The 17740-nt window shown below is 46.3% G+C and overlaps 1 protein-coding gene across 24 annotated transcripts in view; it reads right to left on the reverse strand.

The window, feature by feature from the left end:
• Window positions 1-17740, reverse strand: part of PUM1 (pumilio RNA binding family member 1) — an 897051-nt gene that overhangs the window by 199797 nt on the left and 679514 nt on the right. For all 24 annotated transcript variants that reach the window (XM_085645644.1, XM_085645641.1, XM_085645638.1 and 21 more), the window contains one exon: window positions 273-402. In XM_085645644.1, coding sequence (XP_085501770.1) covers window positions 273-402 — 130 coding nt within the window. The remainder of the gene's footprint in view (window positions 1-272; window positions 403-17740) is intronic.

Consider the following 17740-nt stretch of genomic DNA (forward strand, 5'->3'; position numbering starts at 1 on the left):
TACGCCTGATGTCATACAAGAGCAGACCTAGCACCAAATGGTTGCAGGCAATGCTCAAAGAAAAAAACAAAAAAGGAGATTATTCATGACCCAAGCACTAAATGGTAGAATAACGCACAGCATGTGAATCCAGAAACAATTCACACTGCAAAATATGCAGTTAACAGTATCCATCAGAATAAAATGCTATTTAAGTTAAGACAAAAAGCCATACCACTCTATCCCCAGAGCCTCTGAGCAAAATATATATAGGTCTCCCATTCAGGACTTACTTCAAAGAATTTCTGTATTACGTAGTTGCCAAACACATCAACCATCAGCTGGTATGCTGCCTGTAGGATCTCACTGAAGACCAACTGGCGCTCTGCTGGTGTCGCTCGCTCAAGTTTTAACTGGATAAATCTAGAGCCAAAAAGAACATCCAGGATATGATTAACAAAAAAGAAAAGTCCGTCATTTTATCAACAGATGGACACAACCAGCATTAACACAAAAGAGCTACAGAAGTTGAATTCTTAAAATTCAACTTTAGTATTAGCTTTATTTACTTTAGCCCTGCACACAGACATTTTGCAGAAGTTCTCCATTTTATGTGTCTTACCTTGGTCTCTGATTACTATAGCATATATAGAAAAGATACACACTAAAGGAAATTTTTCTTGCATTGTGTGACATGCAAATACACGCAATAAACAGCAGTAAATACTTAAGTGTAGGAGGGGTGATCCTTACGTGATGGGCATTAACTAAAATTGTTTATTTAAATCCAAGAGTGATCAATGTGAGCATCAATAATAGAGCCAATATATAAACAACTACTGGCAGGTGGTAAGAGTTCACTTCCCCTTGGCTGCCCAATACATTTCAGAAAAAGGACTATGATCCAACAATGCAGATAAAGCCTCAGGTTCCTGAATTCCATTGCCTCACCTTGCAGGACCTCAAAGCATGCTTTACCATTTAGAAAGTTATGAAGACCAGCATCTTTGCTAATCTTGCAGACAAGCTCACCATCTCTGGAGGTTCTCAACACTCACAAGCCAGGGCACCATCATACTGCAGACTAAAATGTAGAAAAAAAACAAAACAGTAGGCCTTTTCTATTTATGTGCGCAGGATCTGGAACAATATCCACGTATCTATCAGGACCAGTTCAATGCTGGCTCAGTTTAGGAAAGAGCTGAAGACTCGCCTCATTAAAGAAAACGCCACAATACTTTTTGTTCGGTTTGCTCAACAGAAACACCGTAACAGACATACATGGCAGAAAAACCATGGAAAGTCAACCAAACAGTGTCGGTTTTTAGGTCTCGCCTAGCTATTGCGTTTACGCAATCGCTATGTGAGACTCTAGTAAAGGGGCATTTCAAAGTGCTCCCAAAAGTAGATTGCATGACGAGCACGCGCCGCCATGCAATCCGTTTGGGGGAAGCGCTTTAGCCCACTGGCGCCCTCGGCATCTAACTTCAAAGGGTCCGCTCCCCCGCCTGGAATGCGCTCCCCCGCCGCCAAGCGCGCGCGCGCCAGGCTCCGCCACGTCACAAATTTGCTTTCACTTTTTGTTTATTTGCGTATCTATCCTTCTCATTCGTCCTTACATTATCCCTCTCGAGCCTCTTTCGCTTTCCTGATTTCACACCTCCCCCTCCTTTCATTGCCGTTCACTTTCTTCCGTGCCTTCTCTTGCCCACTATTCTCCTCCGTCGTCTTCCGCTATTCTTTCTTCCTCTCTTTCTCCATATCATTGTCTAAACTCATTCCCGCGTTCTGTGTCCCAATCCATCTATCCGCCCCATCCCTTTATCTCCCGTCCGCTCGAAACCACACACACTCTTGATTTACACTCTCTCGTTTTCTTTGTGTCTTGTTCTCCTTTTGGTGACCTTTTCCCCACATTTACCCTTTACTCTATCGTCTCTCTATTTCTGTTCCTTTCCGTTTTAACTCACGTGCTTCACTTTTCTTATTCTTCACAACTCCCTCTCCTGGCCACTTTTCTCTTTCTATCTCACAAACACACCCCTCCCCTCTGGCGCCCCTCTTAACTTCTATCCTACGTCATTCTTTAACGTTTGTACATCTCTTTAAACACCCACCTATCACAGCTACACCAACACGCCCCCTACACCGCACTCACTCTCTCTTGAAACACACATACAGAACCACACGTACAGATCTCTCTTACAAGTGCATGTCAAGTCTTGCCCTAAGAAACACAACCCCTAAAATGCACTTATGGGTCACTCCGCCGTAGGCACCTCTCCCTCACTCGCACACTTCATTTACAAACAGCTTACCCGGCCACATATCTTCTTTACACATTTTCTACCACGCATTGTATATCCACACAACATACACACATACATCTATTTCCGACACAACGCTCTCTTACATAGTCTCCATTTAGACGTGTAGCGCTTAGTGGCTCACATTACTCTTAAACACATATATATCTCACTTGCAGACCCCCGTTGCACTCAGACCGCTAGTAAACAGGCATCTCCTTACCACATAACATCCTTACACAACAGACACACAAACGCACACATGCACGCACATCTCACTCACAAGCACACATTGCTTCAAAAAGCAAACATTTCCCTTACACCTGCACATCCCTTAGGTATACACCGCTTTTAAACACAAATACAGTTCTCTCTATCTCTTTATTCCGTTTAAAGACACTCACCTCCCTTACACACATACACAACTGCATTAGTGTAGCAGCGCGGCAGTAACTGCACTTGCTCGGTACATGACAATCTCGTCAGACATGTGAGGTGTTGTCACACAAGGTTGTGAGACGGCACCTCGAAGCGTGGAGAACGCGACGGGGGAGGTGTAAATTGCGGTCCTCCGAAGTTTGGCGCCTCTCAGTCAGAGGCTTCTGTTTGTTATTGTGTTGGTGCGTGCTTTTTATCGTTTTTCGGTGTTAAGTGCACGCTTGCGGGGCGCGTGGTTGGCACGAGCGGCAAGAGAAGCGGCTTTTCTCGCTCGCTTTGCGCCTTTTCGCCGCCGGAGCTGAGGCGCCTCTGTGCGCACGGGTCGCAACCTCCCAGGAGGGGGGACGCCGCTCGAGGGAACGCGCCAACTTTGTCGGTGGCCACGACGGTGGTCTAGCTGTAGCACAGAGGGTCGGGGGCCACAGCGGTTTCCTGCTGGGGGAGGCGGCTGAGGGTGTTTATGTTTGGCCACACCGCTGCTATCTTTTATATTTCCAACAGCCATGAGATTTTTTTTTTAGCGCCGCACCACACTCTGAGCTACCTCGTGTCGCTTTTTACCAATGAAAGCCGTTTCCTTAAAGTGAAAGGCCAAGTCTTCCATGCGGGGTTTCGTTTAAAGCTGGAGATGACCAAAAACCTATGTGGCGGGTACACATTCCACTGAGCTGTCTTACCAGTATGTATTCCAACCGTCTCCTTTTCATGATAGATAGGTTGATGGCATTTATGTGATGTAATGCAGTTTGCTAGCAATGTAGTACAATGCTATGGCTTATGGTCACCTTTACAAAAGTGGTTATTGTGTAATTAACTATCTGAAGAATCAGAATATCCGCATTTTACCTACAGCTTCCAATTTTTGAAAAGTGTGTGATCCTTTGCACATCACCATATCACCCATGCCAACGTCCCTTATCCAGCAAATATGTACAATTAGAAACAAGTTATCTACAAAACTGGCCCATAACACCCAAATGCAGGTCTCCATCCTTTAGGTGCAATGAAATCTTATCCTTTAAACAAGAATGAAGTCACATTTCTGAAAAGAGAAAATAAATTACAGAAGCAGTCTATTATGTTTGCAAAGAAATAGCACCAGCTGCAACCCACATGCCTACGGAAACAAGCATTTGCAATGCAATAGGCATTTGCGAGAGTTTGAGCTATTAGCATTGTAAATGACAGTGCCTTTTATTTCGGTTTTAAAAAAAACAAACTTAAATAAAAAGCATCGTCATTTACAATGCCAATAAGCTCAAACTCGTATAAATGCGAGACCTATTGCATTGCAAATGCTTGTTATGTTAAAGTAATTTGATGGCAGGAGCTGCCACTGGAAGAAATTCTCTATGAGCATTTTCTTTACTTCTACACTAAAATGTCCTCCTATTACGAATCCTGGAGCCCATTTTAACAGCAAAACTTTCACCTTTAAAAGGGATTACCTCTTGCTACACATAAAAAAATCAAACTAAACACACACTATCAACCACATTTGGCTGAAAATCTGAATCTAATTTTCCACAAAGAAAAAGCAAAGAAGAAATATATAAATATCACGCCTTACATTCAGAAATTTTGACACTGCTGGTTTCAGGAGTCCAGAAGGTTGGCAAAGGTGATGCAAGGGAGGCCTCACCATTCTTATCACAGTTGAAATACAGTGGGACTACGAAATAGTTCAACTCCCGAGCCACAACATGCAACACATTCGAATAAAACTCTGCCAAGTAAGCGCTTATTCAGCAGACACATTATTCTTAATGAACACTTCTGTTCCTCCCGGCCAAGAATTCTACCCATTAATTAATGCAATTTTCAAGCTAGTAGAATCCACCCTTACGCCAAGAGGCAACTCTCGGATATTATGGGGAGATTTTAGTACACAAATCTCTTATACAATGTTAAAAGCTTATAAAAACAAGGAGCTGGAAGAAATTTGGGCCATTCCCAACCTTTTCTTTCCACCTAAGATAAAGGTTGATAAACGTGGAAGAATGCTCTTGGAATCACTGAATGGGATAAATTGCGTGATCCTAAATGGAAGAATGGACAGATGTTCTGGCTGCCTATACCAGGGACGGGTTCAATAGCTTTTCAATTATTGACTACATTATAGCCAGCCATGACTTATTTCTGAAATTTACGTTCCTAAAAGCAGAATTTGTCCTAGATAGCAATCATGCAGCACTATATACTGTAGGAAGCTGGGTTTCTGTTGCAGTATTCAGCAAGTGGTCATCAGGAGGTAGGGAAACTGGTAGTCAATTGGCTACCAACCGCATCCTACCCTGAAGGCATTTTCTAAGCATAAATAGGGCACCACTGGCACCCAGAACACAGATTTCTTAAGGCTGGAAGAAGGACCCAAGGAGGACTGTCCTGCTGCATAGTGGAACCAGCAAAGAGAGGCTGCACAAGCATAGACCTGGTGACTAGCACAGAGGCACTGTGCCTGCTGTGTCCTGATCATGGAGAAGTTGTCTCCGGAGCTCAGCCAAAGGAAAGAGACTTCAAGGGTCAGGTGGCTGGTAACAGCACAGCTGAGAAGCCAGATGGGGCAAGTTGGTAGTCCAGAATCTTAAGACTGCCACTGTGCAGCTTTAGAGACCAGAACCAGATACTCAAAGTTGCACCAGAGTTTGCAGATCCCAGGAGAGTAGTCGGAGCGCAGCTTTGTTCCCCAGAGTCGGAAATCTCACCAAGGGAAGGATCTGGAAGTGACCGCAATACCTGGTAACTGGGCTTCTACCAGCAGAAAGAGGGTTGCAAGGAACTTCAACCATGTGACTAGGACTGCCTCACCCGCTTCGTGGACCAAGTAGCTGCAGGACGACTCACGCCAACATCACATCCACAGCATCCCTGAGAAACTTCAGCATCTATCATCCTATGCATCAGGACCACCTTCAGAGGAATCCATTGCAAAGGGGATTAAGTGTCTGGAACTACCTGGAGAATGTCATCAATGGAGGTAACTGATTCGGAGGGCCTTGCTGGTCCCCAACTGGCTCCCTACTAGAGTTGGTCTCCCAAAGTGACTTTACGTGACTGCAGTACAACTAGCGCAACTTTTTGGTGAAAGTTTCTACGTGTCAAATTTGTTGAATTTGCCAGTGCTGGTTGGTGGTTGAGTGAAATGCATTGATTTACTATACCTTGTAAATTATATATCTCTAGAACTCTGCGGTGGATCTTTTTTGTTGTGGTGCCTAAAAATACATAAAAATAAATATATTTTTGTGACTTGCATTGGATTTCAAGTGTCTTGTTGATTTCTTATTCAATTGTTTTCGTGCTGTTTAAATGCTTTACACGTGTTCGTTTGTGTAAGCCTTGCTGCTCGGAGCAGCAGCTACCCCAGGTTGAGATGAAGGTTTGACAAACAAAATCTACTGGTCGGGTTGAATTACAAGGTGAGGTTGCACAACCAAAGCATATAATACACCCCACTTACTCACAAGTCACAATAGGTGACTTGAACAAGGAAGGTTGGTCAAGCAAATGCAAGAATGCCTAAATGGCAGATAAGTAACCTTTAACATTGCCCAGAGCAGAGCTCTGCTGCGCCACAGCAAGAACAAACAAGAGAACTTGGAATAAGGGGACAGAACTAGGATCGATATGCCTGGATGCACACCATGCCACAAACTTGTACCAACAGAAGTAATGTACTATCTTTGGGAGAAATGCCTGGCTGCCAACATCAGACTTGGGGAGTGAGGTAGAAACCAGTCAACTGTCACCGCTCAATTTCCAAGCATGAATGCAGAGCATGCGCAGGTTCATTTGCTTAAACGTTCCCTGCAGCTGCAACGGATGATCCTCAAGAATGACAGTCTGAACGGAGGACCAATGCTCATGCCCAGAAGCTCGGGATACCAGACTCTTCATGCCCAACCAGGAGCAGCAACAATGGCTTGGGCCCAGCTGATCCTGATATTCTTGAGAACTCTGGGCAGAAGTGGTATCGGCAGAAATGTGCACAGAAGGCCGGCGTTCCACTCAATAAAAAACAGTCTTCAAGGGAGAACCACCTTGGAATCTCCAGCAACAAAAGATGCTGAAAGGTTGCACTGCCAGTGCCACTCGGGCGGCTGGGTGCAGGGTGCTTATGAGCCTTCGGGCGCTCAATTGATTTCAATGGGAAATCTCCGGTTTAGAAAAAGACTGCAAGCTCGGGGACGAGGATTCTTCAGGTGCCACCGCCACTTCGAGAGGTAAGTTGGGTAGTTGGAGGATAGGTAGGTACCCCGGGATTGGGCACAGGGGGCCTCGGGGCGCCGCGTCCAGGGGTGCCTTTTGGTGTCGGGAAATCTTACCCTCTGTTGATCGCGGTAGGGGGGGCACCTTGTTCTGAGGATGCAGGCTTCTTCAGGAATGTCGAGGGACTCGCCGTTCGGGAAGAGAGGCCTGAAATTGAACTGTGTGTCCAGGCCCCAATGAAAGGGAGTGTCTGACAGGGAGTCAAGCTTGACTTCAGCATGTTGAAAGTGAACCTAAGCAAATGTAGAAGGTCCGCAGTAGTCTGGAGGTGGGAGAGGACTTCCTGGGGCAAACCTGCCTTGATCAATCAATAATTGAGATAGGAGAAGAATGGAACTACTAACATCTGCAGATGTGCTGCAACCAGTGCCATCACTTTAATGAATACCGGAGGGGCGCTGGTGAGGCCAAAGGGAAGACTGGCAAACAAAGTGCTCTTGTCCAACAGTGAACCACATAAGGCACCAGTGGGCTGGCATGCAGAAAAATACTTCCTGAAAGGTCCAACGCCACCATCCAGTCTCCATGGTTCATGGATGCAGGACCTGAGCCAAGGTGAGCATTTTGATCGCCTCCTTTTTAGGTCTCGCCTAGCGATGCAGCCCATGCCCTGCACGCCTTGGCGAGATCTATTGTTGTCGGTTTCTTGGCCAAAGGGGGACAGAAGATGTGCACTCCCGGACAGGATGTGCACGTGTACGGCGTCTCTTTAGGCCACTCGCGGGACGCTGCTTTGTGATGGCGCCCGCTCCTCGCAGGGATCTCGCGGGCTTGTCGCGCGCGCACCACTTGCGGGCTTCTTTAAAGTTGTTTTATTGCTTTTCTATTGAAAATGTCTGTCTGTTATATGTTTATGAAAAATTGCATGATGATTTACATCCATGAACTGATATATTCTGAAATAGATTGATTATATGAAGAAAAATCGGCGGGCATACAGTTTTGTAGCAAATATTGACACTCCCTGTCTCCTGCTCTCCGTGCTTGCCCAGACAGGAGATGTACACGCCCAGACAGGAGATGTACACGCCCAGACAGGAGATGTGCACACCCGGACAGGAGATGTGCACACGTATGGCGTCTGGTGCTAAGAGAGAAGCGTGCGAGCCACAGCAACAGAGCCAGCTCATGGTCACACATGCCTGCGGCAGGACTGTGGCCGCGCTGGGACATGAGGTAGAGGTCCCCTCTGTGCATAGGCAAAAAAACCTTTTGGAATGGCTTCGGCTTTTCAACCAAAAACGTGCACGCATTCTATTGCCTTCAATGACAACGCGTGCACGTGTGGAGATTCACTTGCGGGAGCGCGCGGCGCCATATGGTAGCAATTATCCCGCAGCCAGCCGCTCGCTCCCACAAGTGAATCGCGCAGGCCCCCTCCTCTTTCCCCTCCCCCTGCTGCCGAGCTTGTTTTTTTCCTGTTTAGGTACATTTGCTTACAATGGCGGTACTCACGCTTTAGCTTTAAACATCTTAAGCTAACGCGCGGGTGCCGCGATTGCTTCATAAGTATAGAAATAGGAAAAAATACATATTCTCCATTTCTTTACTTTTGAAGCAATCGCGGCACCCACGCTTTAGCTTCAGATGCTTAAAGCTAAAGCACAGGTGCCGTGATCCATTTGGAATGCAATAGCTCTCGCATTTCTGAAGACTTGAGCTAATGGCGTTGCATTATTATTAGCAACGCCAATAGCTCAAACTTTCAGTAATGCAAGAACCATTGCATGACAAATGCTTGGTCTTACTGCAATCAGTGCTCTACATGCTGGTAGCTCTGTCCTATGCAGACTGAGAAGTGACTGTGTGGGGCATGCATCTGTAGCCGAATTCGTGTGTTGGATTGTACATGCATATGCTAGTAGGTGCGCACACAGGAACAAAGGATGGGGCTCCTATGCTAAAGGATCAGTGCCTGCTGTTCAGGTTACACCAAGGATTACATTGTTGGATCGCAGGTGTAAGTATTCTCAAGTGTGCGCAGTGAAGGTCTAGATCTTCATTAGCTGTGGTGACCTTAGTGCCAAAGGATTACTACACAGCACGTGAACCACGAGCAATTATAATTTTGCATTCGCGTGTTAAGTTTTCAGGTGCTCGAAATTGCTCACCACGTAGCTCAGGTTGTCCAAGCGATTATGGGCTAGTATGAAACAGATCATCACAGAGCCTTCGTAGAGAGTAGTGGCAAATCTTATTAGTTTTGTACAGCAACGCAAAAGTGCGCAACAGACTACTATAAATAGTTTTCCACACTGCAAAGCATTTATCTTTTCGTACGCTTTCAGGAGTGCTGTAAGCAAGTATTGCTTGTAATACAGAGTAATGGCATTCAAAGAACCTCAGATATGTGAGCGTGCTGCTTTTACCGTAATTCAATGTTGCCACAGTACTGCAAAATGTTGTCATTACCAAAAACACAGTGATATTTGTATTTTCTAGGTTTTCCAGTTTCACAGTGCAGTTGAATACTGTTCAATCAATTATAAACATTTGAATTTCGGCAGGCAGGCAGGCTACTTCTTGACTTCTATTTTTTTTGCGGTCCCTGGTGAGCCTCATATTAAGTGGAACATTTTTTGGGGGAAAGGGATGTGTGGTAATCATATTGAAGCTGGATGTAAAGGAACTCCATCGTTCTTGGAAGTACATATTCACGTATAATTTGTGAAAAGAATGGTTATGTACCTGAAAGCCACTACCAACATTTTATGGTGCAACTGAGGAAGCATTTCAGCACAAACAAATTAAGTGTTGGAAATATGTGCATTTTATTTAACTAGTTCCTACAGCAATTGTTTTTTTTCTTAACTCTTTGGTGTCATGGCTTTGCCCTTTCCTGCGTTTGCTCTCCATGTCTGGTCATGAACCTATAAACGTGCTGCTTATAGTATGCTTTGGTGCATATTGGTGGCCAGGAACATTTCCTGGTAAACGCAACGGATTGAAATATTTGCCTTTTTATATACCGGCCTTTGTAACCTTATCGTTATTTGAGTATTTCGAGTAACTCGGAATATAAAAGGTTGTGAAAGAATTTGCCCACCTGAATAACAAAGTAATAAAGCTTGTTGGCTCAATCTGTCAGTTACTTAAGTAACTTGCTCCCAGTAGACACCATAGTAGTTCAATTATATCTGATCGCAAGGATGCTCATTGTAAGGCCAGAATAGTCTTGTAAGATCTACAGCATAGTTGGTCTGAAAAGTCACTTAGGACGTGGTCATCTTCACACCATAAAGTATCATTGTGTTTTACTTTTTCTTGTTTTCTATGAGGGGACTTTTTTTTACATTTCCTCCGGATAGTCATATGTCCTAAACCCCCCGTTTGGATTTCCAATTTGGTGTTTATGTAATCTATTGTTCTTCTTTCTAATGAATTGATCTTAGAATTTTCTTTTTTATTGCCAGACTTTTACATCGTTTTGGTTTTGCTTAAATACTGTATCGCATTCCTCTCCGAAAGAAGCTTACTGTGTGAGTCAGATACCCGGGTTAAATCTAAGATTTGTGTCTGAAATCTGCTTTGTGCAATTTAGGAACCATGTTATTTTAATTTTTATGGGAGCTCTTTCCTTGCTCTCCACAGTAATTAATAATCCAGACTCTCACAGTCTGCCACTCTGCACAACTCTGCCATTGCAATAGGTCTAACATTTGCAATTTTGAGCCATTTAAATTGTAAATGACAAGGCCTTTTATTTATTTGTTTTGAAAACCTGCAAGCCGTGCGTAAACACACACTTTGTACTTATAGTTCTTGCTTGAAAGAAGCAAGGCTGGCAGTAAAAGAGGCGCAGTTACTGCCAGCCTTGCTTCTAGTAAGTAAGTACTATAAGTACAAGGTGCGTGTTTGCGCACGGCTTGCAAGTCTTCAAAACACAAATAAAAGGCATTGTCATTTACAATGCCAACAGCCAGGCCCGGCTTTAGGGGAGTGCGACTGGGGCGTCCACACTGGGCACTAACCTGGGGAGGGGGCACTGTATTTAGCAATAAACTACAATTTAAAAACAGCTGCAGAAGAGTTCCTTGTGCGATCAGATTTCAGGCAGCAATAAAAACGTCAAGAGAACTCTTGTGATTAATGTTCCTGCTAGAGAGAGAGAGATCAGAGTTTTGTCTAGTGCAAGCTTTGACTCCATAAAGTAGCACAGTGGGTTAAATATGCCTGCTGCAAAGAGCGCATACCATGCAGGCCACAGCTCGGTATTTTATGTGGATAGCTGAGTGGATTACTGCTTTTGTCAAAGAGATCCTTTTGTTACCGCAGTTCATAAAATAAAACTCGAATATAGAATAATGATTGTTACGAACTGCATGAAAACTGAATAAAATAGGTTAGGATGTCCTGGTTTTCCCCCAGTCTTTCATTATCTATTCCTAATTTTGACTGAAAATAGTTTTTTTTGATTAAATATACCTTATTAGTAAAGCCAGCCTTTACCAGTGCTTTAAAACAAATGAAAAGTATGTAAAAGGGCCTATGGAGAGATATGGGGCACTTTTGCCCAGAGGTCCGTGGTCATGAACGAATCCGAGGAGATGGGGAGGGGGCAAAAATGATTGTCACACTGGGCACCAACAGCTCTAAATCTGGCCCTGCCAATTGCTCAAACTCTCGCCAAGACCAATTGCATTGCAAATGCTTGTTTTTAGATGGGATAATGGTTTTATTGCACACATTTCTCCATTCAGAAAAGGCAAATGCTACTTACCAGTATGCATCTGTTCTTGGCATGTAGAGCTGCAGATCTACACACTGTGCATAGATCGCCATCTGGTGTTGGGCCTCGATGTTTGCAGTTGTTTTTCCTCTTGGAAAGTCTTTGGAAGTCACGAGGTCTGTGACTCCTCCTTTGGATCGTATTGCGCATGGGCTTCGGCTCCATCCATAGATTGTTTTTCGCCAACAGGGAAAGGATGGAGCGTAGTAATAAACAGTGAAGATGCCCATGTGTGTTGTATGTAAATAAGATAAACTGGAACAGATAGAGGTAGCCAGGGAGGCGGGTGGGCGTGTGTAGATCTGCAGCTCTACATGCCAAGAACAGATGCATACTGGTAAGTAGCATTTGCCGTTCGAGGCATATGAGCTGCAGATTACACACGGTGCATAGATTATATAGCAGTACCCATCCCTAGCGGCGACCACCAGTATATCTGTTGCAGTGGTTTGAAACAATGTTTTGAGTACAGCCTGGCCCACACTAGCTTGTTGCTTAGTTTGCACATCTACACAATAGTGTTTAGTGAAAGTGTGCGGTGTTGACCATGTAGCTGCTTTGCAGATATCATCTAAAGGGATGTTCCCTAAAAATGCCTTGCAAGCCCCTATTTTACGTGTAGAGTGAGCTTTAGGGGAAACAGATAGTGTTCGTTTTGCCTTGTAATAGAAAATCTGAATGCATTTGACAATCCATCTAGCTATCCCTGATTTGGAGATGGGGTTGCCTCTGTGGTGGTGAGAAGGAAACGAACAGTTGTTTTGTCTTACGAAAGGGTTGTGTTCTCTCGATGTAGTAGAGTAAGGCTTGTTTGACATCTGTGTGGAGAGCTCTTTCTGCAACAGTTTGTGGTTGCGAGAAGAATACGGGTAGTTACACAGATTGGTTTAGGTGAAAGGGAGAAATGACATTAGGGAGGAATTTTGGATTAGTACGGAGAACTACCTTGTTATGGTGCATTTGCAGAAAGGGTTCTTGAAAGGTGAGTGCTTGTATCTCGCTGACTCTTCTGAGAGAAGTGATGGCTACAAGAAAAGCAGTTTTCCATGTTAGGAATTGAAGTTCACATTTGTGTAGAGGTTCAAAGGGAGGCCCCATTAGCCTTGTGAGACCGATGTTAGGTTCCACACCGGTGAGGGTGGCACTCTTGGGGGAATTATTCTTTTGAGGCCTTCCATGAAGGCTTTTATGGCAGGTACTCTAAAGAGAGATAGATGTTGCCTGTTTTGTAGATAAGCTGGTATGGCTGCAAGTTGCAGTCTAATAGACTTGTAGGCTAGATTGCATCTTTGTAGGTGTAGTAAATAGCCTATGATGTGTTGAATGGACACATCTAGGGGATTGAAGTTATTGTTGTGACAATAGATCACAAAACGTTTCCACTTGGCTGCGTAGCAAGCTCTAGTGGTAGGTCGTCTAGCTTCTTTAATGACGTTCATACAGTCAGGGGGAAGATTTAGGTAACCGAATTCTAAGATTTCAGGAGCCAGATCGCAAGGTTGAGCTGAGCTGGATCCGGGTGCCTGATCTCTCCATGGTTCTGGGTTAAGAGGCATGGAGAGAGGTGTAATTTTTGGTGCGGTACTACAGATAGTTCCAGCAGTGTGGTGTACCACGGTTGTCTGGCCCAAGGTGGAGCTACTATGATGAGAGTGAGGGAGTGTTGTAGTTTGCACACCACAAATCTGCCTGACCACTTCATCCATATCGCATTGCCTTTGGACAATGGGTGTGGATATCTGGCGGCGAAGCTTGGGCATTTGGCGTTTTCGTGGGTGGCGAAGAGGTCTATCTGTGGATGCCCCCACATTTGAAAGTACAGGTGAATAACTTGTGGATGGAGTTCCCACTCGTGGATCTGTTGTGTTTGTCTGCTCAACAGATCTGTCATAGTGTTTTGGACTCCAGGGACATGTTGGGCTAGGAGAAAGATCTTTTGGGGTATGGCCCATCTCCATATGCTCTGTACTAGGTGAGAGCTGCGGAGAGTGTGTGCCGCCTTGTTTTTGTATATAGTAAATGGCTGTCATGTTGTCAGTGCGGACTAAGACGGCCTTGCCTGAGACATACGTTTGAAAGGCCTTTAGGGCTAAGACTATGGCTAGTGACTCTAGATGGTTGATGTGGAGCAACTTTTGTTGAGGCGTCCACCTGCCCTGCATGGTGTGATGTAGTATGTGAGCTCCCCAGCCGGAGAGCGATGCGTCCGTTGTCAGTACTATTTAAGGAACCGGTTCCAGGAACGGTCGTCCTTTGTGGTGGTCCACCACTGCAGAGAGTGATGGGCACGTGAGGCACTATGAATATGCAAGAGGCCATCATTCCTGTAAGTTGCATGAACACTCGAGCTGGAAGAGAGTGTTGTGGCTGAAATTTGACGCGGAGAGCCTGAATGCTTGCTATCCTGGCAGGACTGGGATAGGCTAGCGCTTTTGCGGTGTCTATGGTGGCACCGAGGTATTGTTATACGTGGGATGGTTGCAGATGGGACTTCATGTGATTTATTGTGAAGCCCAGGTCGTGAAGTAGTTGGATAGTGGCGTGAGTGTGTTGTACACACTGGTTGTATGAGTTGGCTTTTATGAGCCAGTCGACTAGGTATGGGAAGACATGAATGTGTTGTCTTCGCAGGTGTGCTGCCACTACCGTTAGGCACTTGGTCAACACCCGTGGTGCTGTGGTGACTCCGAAGGGGAGCACCATGAATTGATAGTGTTGACCGTCCACTACAAATCTGAGAAACTTCCTGTGAGCGTTGTGAACAGGAATGTGGAACTAGGCATCCTTGAGGTCGAAGGTGGTCAGGAAGTCGTTTTGGGAGAGCAGTGGAAGTACCTGCTGGAGTGTGACCATGTGAAAATGGTCAGTATATATAGTGATTTAGGGGTTTGAGGTCTAGGATGGGCCTTAGAGTGTCTTCCCTTTTTGCTATGAGAAAATATAGGGGGTAAACTCCCATATTTTGTTGGTGGGTAGGAACTAGTTCAATCACACTCTTTTGTAGGAGGGAGATTACCTCCTGCTTTAGTAATGCTAAATGTTCCTGTGACATTGGGTGTTGTTTGGGGGAGGGTAGATGTTTGTTCGAGGCAGTAGTCTGACCGAATTATTTGCATTACCCATTTGTCTGAGGTGATGGTAGTCCAGACATTTTGGAGTCTGCCCCCGACCGGAGTGGGATGGTCTAGGGGGGAGTGGAGGGAAGTCATTGAGTAGGGGTGGAGGCAGAGCGGGAGGTGTTTGTCTTGCCTCTGCCGTTATTATTGTTGTCCCTGTAGCCGCCTCTTTGGTAACCCCTTGTAAAGGTGGATTGGGTAGGGGCTTTATAGGAAGTAGAAGCGGTGTCAGAGGAGTAGCCTCTGGAGGTGCTTCGAAAGGAAGAGCGACGAAAGGAGCGCCTGGGAGGGTGTGATTGTAAGGCTCCCATAGACTTCGCTGTATCTGTGTCTTTCTTCATTTTTTCTAGGGCCTCATCAACTTTTGGGCCGAACAGATGTTCCTGGTCAAAGGGGTGGTTGAGGATGGAAGCTTGCACCTCTGGTTTGAAACCTGAAATTCGTAGCCAGGCATGCAGACGGAGGAGGACGCTGGTGTTAATTGCCCTAGAGGCGGTGTCAGCTGCATCTAGGGCACAGCGAACGGAAGTGTTGGTGATAGTTTTACCCTCCTGGATTAACTCATTGGCTCTATTTTTATATTTGTCAGGGAGGTGTTGCATTATGGCTTCTAGTTCATCATAATGTGCCCTGTCATATCTTTCCAAAAGCGCTTGTGTGTGTGCGATGCGCCATATGTTGGCAGCCTGGGATGCAGTGCGCTTGCCCGATGCGTCCAAGAGTTTGGACTCCTTATCAGGAGGTGGTGCCTCACCGGATGCCTGGGAGTTTGCACACTTTCTTGCAGTGGACACTACTAGGGAATCTAGTAGTGCTGGCCCTCTGATGTAGGGGGGTCTGTAGGGGCGACCTTATATTTTATGTCTATGCGAGGGTTGATGACCCTGGCTCTGACTGGGTCCTTAAAGACCTCCGGCGCCTGCTTGATAACGCCTTTGAGCATGAGCAGGATGGAAGTGGCCCTGTGTGCTGTGTCGAAGGTATCTAGGAGGAACTCTTCCTCCACGGGGTCAGTATGGAGATCCACCCCATGGTAGTGTGCAGCCCTCTGGAGTAGTTGGTTAAACCCCATTGAGTCCAGGGCTGAGATCTTAGGGATGTCTGGATTGTTATAGACGTCCCATGGGTCTGGGGAGCCTGTAGGAGTGGGGTCCCCTGTGGGTTGGTCATGGGGCTCGTCCCCTGTGTCATCATAAACAACATCATCATCATCATCCGGAGAGGGTGTGGGGGAATGATGAGGTGGGGGTGGAGGAGCTGGTGGAGGAAGGGGTGATGAAATTCTCAAAGGGGAGGTAGCAAAGTCTTTCCTCTTTGGAGGTGGAGCTGGGGCAGGCTTGTCCAGCGGTCTCTTTTTGATGCGGAGCATCAAATGTCCAGTCTTAGGGTCCTTGACCAGTGTTTTTTGCAATTGATCAGGCCTAAATAGTTCTTCAGTGAGAGGACGATCCGTCTACACCGAAAGCGTCGGGCCGTAGGTTTTTTAGTCTTGGAGTCTGCATCAGTTCGTTGTTTTGAACTGTGCAGCTTCGGAATGGCTGGTTGTTTACTCAACTCCGAGATGACTTTCGGCTTCGAGGTGTGGGTGTCGATGTCTTTGTGTTTTTTGCTCGGCTCCGGGGACGGTGTCGGTACAGAGGAGCTAGTGCTTGTTTTCGGCGCCGAGTGCTTCGGTGTGGAGCTCGGTGCCGAGGAGGAGGCCATTTTCTTTTTAGGCGTCGGTGCGGAGGAGTGTTTCTCGGCACAGACTGCAGGCTGGCTCGAGCTCGAGTCACCAGAAGGCTTGATAGGCTTCTTTACCGGGCCCGAAGGCGCGGTGTGGGAAGCAATGTCCTTGGTGGTGCCTAGGCCCGAGGGCGAAGGCGTGACCGAAGCCTTTTTGGATGCCGTGGAGGGTGTGGGGTGGGGATGGATGTTGGTACTCACGACCCTCTGTGCCGGAGTGATGTCCTAGACATCCGAGTCGTCGGCCTCGGAGGCGCTGACGAGGCCCTCTTTGGTGTGCTGTCCTTCTGGAGCGTCGACGCCTTCTCCGAAGATGTCGTCTGGGATCGCTGTCGACGAGTGTGCCATGGTTCTTCTTGCCCTTCGGTCTCGAATGGTTTTCTTGGACCGGAAGGATTTGCACACCAGATAGTCTCGAGCCTCGTGTTCAGGGGAGAGGCATAGGTTGCATACCTCATGGAGAATGGTGTGGGGAAATTTGGACCCACAGCGAGGACACATTTTGAATGGATTCCTTTCCATCAGCCAGGACCAGAGCTTGGGTAGGCCCGAAGGCCCTCGTCGACGACTGGAATCGAAGACTTGGATAGATGAGAGCCGCGTCGAGTGTGGAGATCGCGATCGAAAACAATACCGCGAAAAGGGGGAAGGACTGCGTGCCGATAGAAGAACTGGAAACTGTTTGGAACCGGAGCGCGAAGATCACATCCGAGCCCGATGGCGGAAAAAAACAATCTGAGGATGGAGCCGAAGCCCATGCGCAATACGATCCAAAGGAGAAGTCACAGACCTCGTGACTTCCAAAGACTTTCCAAGAGGAAAAACAACTGCAAACATCCGGGCCCAACACCAGATGGCGATCTATGCACAGTGTGTAATCTGCAGCTCATATGCCTCGAACAAGTCATTTCTACCGCCATTCAAAGAGGCAAGAAATGTTACCTCCCTTGTTGACCTGTCCTACCACTGTTACAGAAAGGAGGGCTTTCCGCAAAGTGTTGGCGAAAAACCCCAAAAACTCATGTCTAGCAACCCGTGGCATCGGAGGGTGTATGCATGAAGAATCTTGACACTGAGACGATCAAGATTGCTGGGTTTATACTTGTCGAGCACTCTGTGTAACAGGGGTATCGGTGGAAAGGCGTAGGCAAATGTCCTCGACCAGCTTATCCATAGGG

This window comes from Triturus cristatus, chromosome 3_1, assembly GCF_964204655.1.
Source record: "Triturus cristatus chromosome 3_1, aTriCri1.1, whole genome shotgun sequence".
Classification (NCBI taxonomy): Eukaryota; Metazoa; Chordata; class Amphibia; order Caudata; family Salamandridae; genus Triturus; species Triturus cristatus.